At 41.7% G+C, this 6,093-nt stretch overlaps 1 protein-coding gene across 4 annotated transcripts; it reads left to right on the plus strand.

Moving 5' to 3' along the window:
• The first annotated feature begins 234 nt into the window (after nt 1-234).
• On the plus strand, nt 235-5,231 carry LOC106607841 (protein ZNF365). Of its 4 annotated transcripts, XM_014205259.3 has the most exons (6): nt 290-389; nt 697-751; nt 1,536-2,312; nt 2,575-2,746; nt 3,122-3,165; nt 3,487-5,231. In XM_014205259.3, the coding sequence occupies exons 1-6, from the start codon at nt 359-361 to the stop codon at nt 3,665-3,667; spliced, it is 1,260 nt and encodes a 419-aa protein (XP_014060734.3). In that variant the 5' UTR covers nt 290-358; the 3' UTR covers nt 3,668-5,231. The 4 variants fall into 4 exon arrangements, with proteins under 4 accessions (XP_014060755.1, XP_014060763.1, XP_014060745.1 ...); XM_014205280.3 differs by lacking the exon at nt 697-751 and having other exon boundaries at nt 235-331; XM_014205288.3 differs by lacking the exon at nt 697-751 and having other exon boundaries at nt 248-389.
• Nucleotides 5,232-6,093: the final 862 nt, after the last annotated feature.

Raw genomic sequence — 6,093 nt, forward strand, 5'->3', positions numbered from 1 at the left:
ACCAACGTCCAAATTGGTGACGGGAATTGCCCCAAGGGCATAAATCTAGGGTGTTTTTTATGAGTTTGAAACGCAGCCAGTGTGTCTTAAGTGTTTGGAATGCAGCCAAAGTGTTTTTAGTATTTTTTGCAAAATTGCCGGGAAGTCACGTGTCCTACTCATATGAGTACACTTGTAACAACCTAAAGCATTACGAAACTGCTATCCTTCCTTGGGGGGTAAAAAAACGCCACCTGCTGGAGGGAGACAGATTTTCCGTCGAGTTGGGCCACTTCCTTTGCCTCTTCCGCACTGTCTGTATCCAGAAAATGAAGGGTCGCTTCCGGACACGGTAGATTCCTCCTCACCACTGTCTGAGATGCACATTATGGAATTCAATTCAAATAACAGTTAATAACAATTTCTTATTAATTAACTTAGTTGGAAATTATGACTATTTTAAATTCCATTCAAAAATGTATTTGACGGCGAAGAATATTTATGCCATCATGTGCCACAGGCCCAATGAAGGGACTGTTCTGGTTCGAATTGGTAGCCAGTAAACGCGATATTGTAGCTATTTTACTGAATTAGCAACATTGATATTTGGTTGCTCATCGTCACTAGCTTATACATAACCATTCCCAGGTAGGCCTACAGTAGGGGAGGCTGTGTTCATTGCTCTCAGCTGACTAACATTTTCACAACCCTACGCAGGAAATTTGTGTGGGGAATTCTTGCTTTTTTGCATGTCATCATCATGCAAATACAGGTAAACTATATGTTTATGCGAGATTACATGCATCAGTAGCTCGAAATAGATCATGGTGTAATATAAAACACCATGGAGCTGTGTATTGGCAGCAGCAGCCTGGCTAACTAGCTAGCTAACGTTAGTAGTGATGAGCCATGCATGGGGTAGGAAGAAATTCTAGCAGCGTTAGCTAATAGTTAGCCTTTTAAAAATGACCTGTTACATTTACGACAAGCTGTTATACACAGTTAATATCGAGAGCCCTTATGTACCATCGCTTAGCTAAATACTTTAATTGTATTTACATGATTCTGCCGTCAACCATATTGCCATATTCATCTATTGTTGGCTGGTTGTTGATAAGGATCTTGCAGGCCACTTCGTTTTCGGCTTTTGCAACCTTAGTTGTCAGTTAGGTGACAGAATGAATAAATGAAACAGCCAATTGGTTTTGATTTAAACAAATGTAGGCTTGATTTAATAGCCTATTGTTGAATATTAATCAATTGCAGTAATATAGCTGTGTATTTTTTTTAAAATTTATTTTACCTTTATTTAACTAGGCAAGTCAGTTAAGAACAAATTCTTATTTTCAATGATGGCCTAGGAACAGTGGGTTAACTGCCTTGTTCAGTGGCAGAAGGACCGATTTTTACCTTGTCAGCTTGGGGATTCGATCTTGCAACCTTTCGGTTACTAGTCCAATGCTCAAACCACAAGGCTACCTGCCGTTGTAAGTCTACTGTAGTTGGATTACGTATATCAGTCATATATCAGCTGACTGTGACCATTGTGTGTTTAGCTTCCAGGTCGTAGGTGAAATGCAGGCGAAGGTATGCGCCAAGAGGACCTCTCTCATCACTGAGAATGGGCAGGCTTGTGGGGCATCTGCGGACTCCCAGCTCCCATTTAGGTGCCCTCGGTGTGGGGAGCATGAGAGGTTCCATAGCCTGGCCTCCTTGAGAGACCACCTGGAATACAGCCACAGCTACTACCACACCATGCATGAGCTGAGCCTTCCGACTCGTAGGGGGCACTCTCACCCAGAGAGAGTCCTGCATGTGCGCTCCCTGAGTGACACACGAGAGGTCACTAGCTGCATAGAGAGGTGTCGTACACATAGTGTGGGGACGCAGGCAGCGGAGGAGATACAGACTGAGGAAGAGGAAGAAGAGGCCCGTAAAGATGATTTAAAATTCCACAAGTCCAGCCCTGGGACAGATCATATCCCCTTTCCATTTGACAACCCTCCAGACCCAGGCAGCGAGCCTGAGGCAATGTCCCCAGAGTGGAGTGTCTGTGCTGGGGAGGTGTCGGTCCGGCGCAGGCTTGCCAAGGTCCTGCTGGCAGCGGACAGCACCATGCAGAGGAGGCTGCACAGGGTCAGCACGGAGCTGGCCCAGACGGACACAGAGCTGCTGTGTGAGCGTGCCCACTCCCAGCACCTGGCCCAGGAGAGGCAGGAGGTACAGGAGCGGGAGAGGGCGCTGAGCCACCAGGTGGACATGGCCGTGATGGTGATCGCCACACTAAAGGAGCAGCTGAACGAGTCAGAGTACGAGCTGGAGAGGAGAGAACAGTGAGTAGTGTCTGAGCCAGTAACTCAGTCTTAACATTTCCTTACAGTATTGTTAGTCAAAATCATAATCATGAGGTCAAATGGCAGACAGTATACTAATCTGGTAACTCCTTAGATTGTTGCTGTTGCTAATGAAGTTACTATAATTTTTGCAGTAGCAACATTCTTTAGCATGTTACCAGATACTCCCCCCATTGTTCCCCCCTCAAATCTTGAATTTGTATCTCTGTTTTGTTTCTTATTTTTTTCATTTTTTTTTCAGAGAAGTCATCACCATTCAGAATTTTCTGGAGGCTGCAGCCCAGCATGAGATATGTGGTAAAGTTCGGATCCAACGTTTCATTGAGAACCTGCTCAAACGCATCGCCCTGGCTGAGAGGCTACTGGAGTACTATCAGAGCTCCCCCAGTCCACCAACCTACACCGATTACATGGTACTGTACAATATCAAGCCTGTTTCCTACTACTGACAGCAATGTGTTAACAATGACAGATTCCTTTTCAAAGTATTTTGTGGCAGCTGCTCTTACTTTTTTTTAGATGGCAACGGAAAGACGGTTAGGGAGAGAGTAGAGAATATCATAATTGTTACACATTTGAACCCTCGTGAGAACTGTTGATCGTAACTGGCCTCCCAGATTCAGTTGGGGAGTTGAGAGGAAGCCTATTCAGATATGTTTTCTTCCTCCGTATTTATCTAGAAAAGGAAACATGATAACCTTCCAAACATTCCAGAACTGCATAATATCAGCTTTTGAGCTTTGGTGTAAACAGTATAAATACCTGACATCTTTTCATCTCCCCTGCAGCACCAGACAGCTGAAAATGGACCTCATAGAATAACCAAAAGCAGGCGAGTTTGTGAACTTCATTTTTTACTATTGATATACATGATCTACGTTTTCCGTAGTTGGGGCCCATGAGCTTTGGCCTGTGCCTTTAGTGTCTCACTTTGATTACAATGCTGAGTTTCCAGTTTCAAAGGTTAGGACATGGTTACATATAAATTATACATAGGGATCCCTTGTCGCAAATTAGATTTTGTGTCCTTATTCATTAGTAATGATTCTGAGTTTTATCTTCTCCACTAATCCTGAGTCTGTCATCGTTACCTGCTGCCTGTTGAAGCATTGGTTTTGTGTCTGAGGTTTGTTGCACTGTCCCCTGATTCTAGGTCAGCAGGTTATCAGCTGTCACAGTCTTGTCCCCAGGAGGGTAGAACGCACCCCTCCCAGTTAGGACGGGCGTTCCCCAAAGGCCCTAGTGAGAGAGTGGGTAACTCTGGCTACTTCAGACCTGATCGCAGGGATGAAGCCTGGACCCAGCGCCGCAGATCAGCTGGATTTGAGGACTAGGTAACCTGACCAGGGCCCGACAAATGAATGTATATATGATATGTATTTACTGAATGTATAGATAATACTGAGCAGGGGATGCTTTATGGCCATGTGTACGCTAGTTTTTGCTCCATTCTGTCCTAGAGGTTGCTACTGTCCTAGTTTCAATTTTGGAAGTACTGTAGTAACTTGATGGATAGGTATTTCTGATCCTCATTGATGTTTTAATTAGTATTAAATCATACTATTGATGGGTGTAGATCTAATAAAATGCAGAATTGTATACAACAACAAAAAACTAGATGATGGAATTGTTAAATGCCCACACCAATAGAAATCCACTTTTGAGGTGAAAGATGGCCAGAGCTTACCCAAGATGTTGCACAACAATTTAAGTCATATTAGTCAAAGTACGATATATTTGGGCTTTAAGTGACAAATCCAAACTTCCCACTTCTTGCAAATCTGTGTGAATGTGGTATCTCTTCCTGTGATATGACATACAAATTATTTTCAGCCTATGTTTCAGGGCTGGGTTTTATTTGAATGTTACCACCCACCATCATGGCATTGTTTAGAGCGTTGGCCCGAACCAAAAGGTCGCTGGTTCGAATACCCGAGCCGGCCAGGTGAAAAACCTGTCTGTGCCCTTGAACAAGGCACTTAAGCCTAATTTGCTCCAGGGGCACCGTACTACTATGACTGACCCTGTAAAACAACACATTTCACTGCACCTATCTGGTGTATGTGACAATAAAAACATTTATTTTATTTTTATTAATCAGAAACAGCTGCAAAGTTATTCCTTTTTGTGACTGAGATGAGCCAAACAGTATTGTGTCCAATTGGCTGCCTGAGCCATTGAGCAAATTTAAATATGGGGTACAAATGTTTACACCTCCACTTTTTTTTTTACCAGAAAACTATCATAATCCATTGGATAATTCATACATTTTCACTTTTTTTAAATATTTTTTTTAGCTAGTCTGTATTTAATTAAAATCGGACCATTTTATAAATGGTATAATTGCGTGATATAATAGCATAAAAAAACACAATTGTCTATCCAGATAATGAAAAGGCACCCGCAAAATAAAATTAAAGGAATTTATAGTTTCATGTCATTTGCGGTGTGCATGATCATGAGCAAAGACATTGTAGCCTATCACTTCACTTTATGAGCATGGGCTGACATGACTTTGCTGTACTGAAGCCTGCTAGCAGCCTAAAGTACCTACCAAAGGTTGCACCGTGTCTATTACAATGTAGAAAAACGCATATCAGCTGTCTTTTCATATTTATACATATTAGCAGAGCTTCGTCTTATTCTTTCTAACTATTTCTATCGCGTATTCACGGACGCAATTTATGGAAGATGCCAAAACTTTGGAGATAACAATAGATGGTGAAGTCAAAAATAGGCTAGTGGTTTCCGTCTGTGGCAAAGTTTTCCATAAATCATTGCTTATGACAAACCCAGGTCCAGAACCAGCCAATTAGCCAGCTGGCTAATCTTTTGAATAGTTAAAAAATAGTTCATAGTTGGGTTCTTCCGAAGAATGACTAAATAAATATATATATATATATATATATATATATATATATATATATATATATATATATATATATATATATATATTTTAAATTTATTTTGTCATTCTTCGGAAGAACCCAACGTGTATTTCCTTTCTAGGACAGGAGATTACGTCAATATAGTGGCGGCAACTTCCTTTGGGGGAGTCCTTTAAACTCAAGGTCAAATGCAGCCGTTTTTATCTCAATATCAAATCATCTATCAGTAACGATTAAGTACGTCAATGTGATTGTTTTCAATTAAAATGGTAAAAAAAAAAAAGATTGCTTCTGAGCTAAAAGCCATTTTATAAGTAAGACTTTTGCTAAGACTGTCTGGTCTGAGTGAAGGACCTAATGGGAGAAGCCGAATGGAAGGGATATGTAACCTGAAATCTAGATGTTATTGGCAGTGAGGTTTGAAACTCTTTATCGGTCTATTAACTTATACCGCCTGGTAAGCCAAACTCCACCCATGCAAAACGAGCTGAAAGTTCATGCGACCTTTTCAAACAGCTCTTTCATCATTTTCACAGTATTATTCCAACCTTGTAGTGTGTGTGTGTGTGTGTGAGAGATTTACTACCTTCCTCTGGGGGGGACTGGCTCTAACCAGAATAGAAAGTGGAGTGGAAGGCCCCAGTGCACAACTGAGCAAGAGGACAAGTACATTGGAGTGTCTAGTTTGAGAAACAGACGCCTCACAAGTCCTCAACTGGCAGCTTCATTAGATAGTACCCACAAAACACCAGTCTCAACGTCGAAGAGGCAACTCTGGGATGCTGGCCTTCTAGGCAGAGTTGCAAAGAAAAAGCCATATTTCAGACTGGCCAATAAAAATAAAAGATTAAGATGGGCAAAAGAACAAGGAC

This window comes from Salmo salar, chromosome 01 (genome assembly GCF_965601325.2).
Source record: "Salmo salar chromosome 01, fSalSal1, whole genome shotgun sequence".
NCBI lineage: Eukaryota > Metazoa > Chordata > Actinopteri > Salmoniformes > Salmonidae > Salmo > Salmo salar.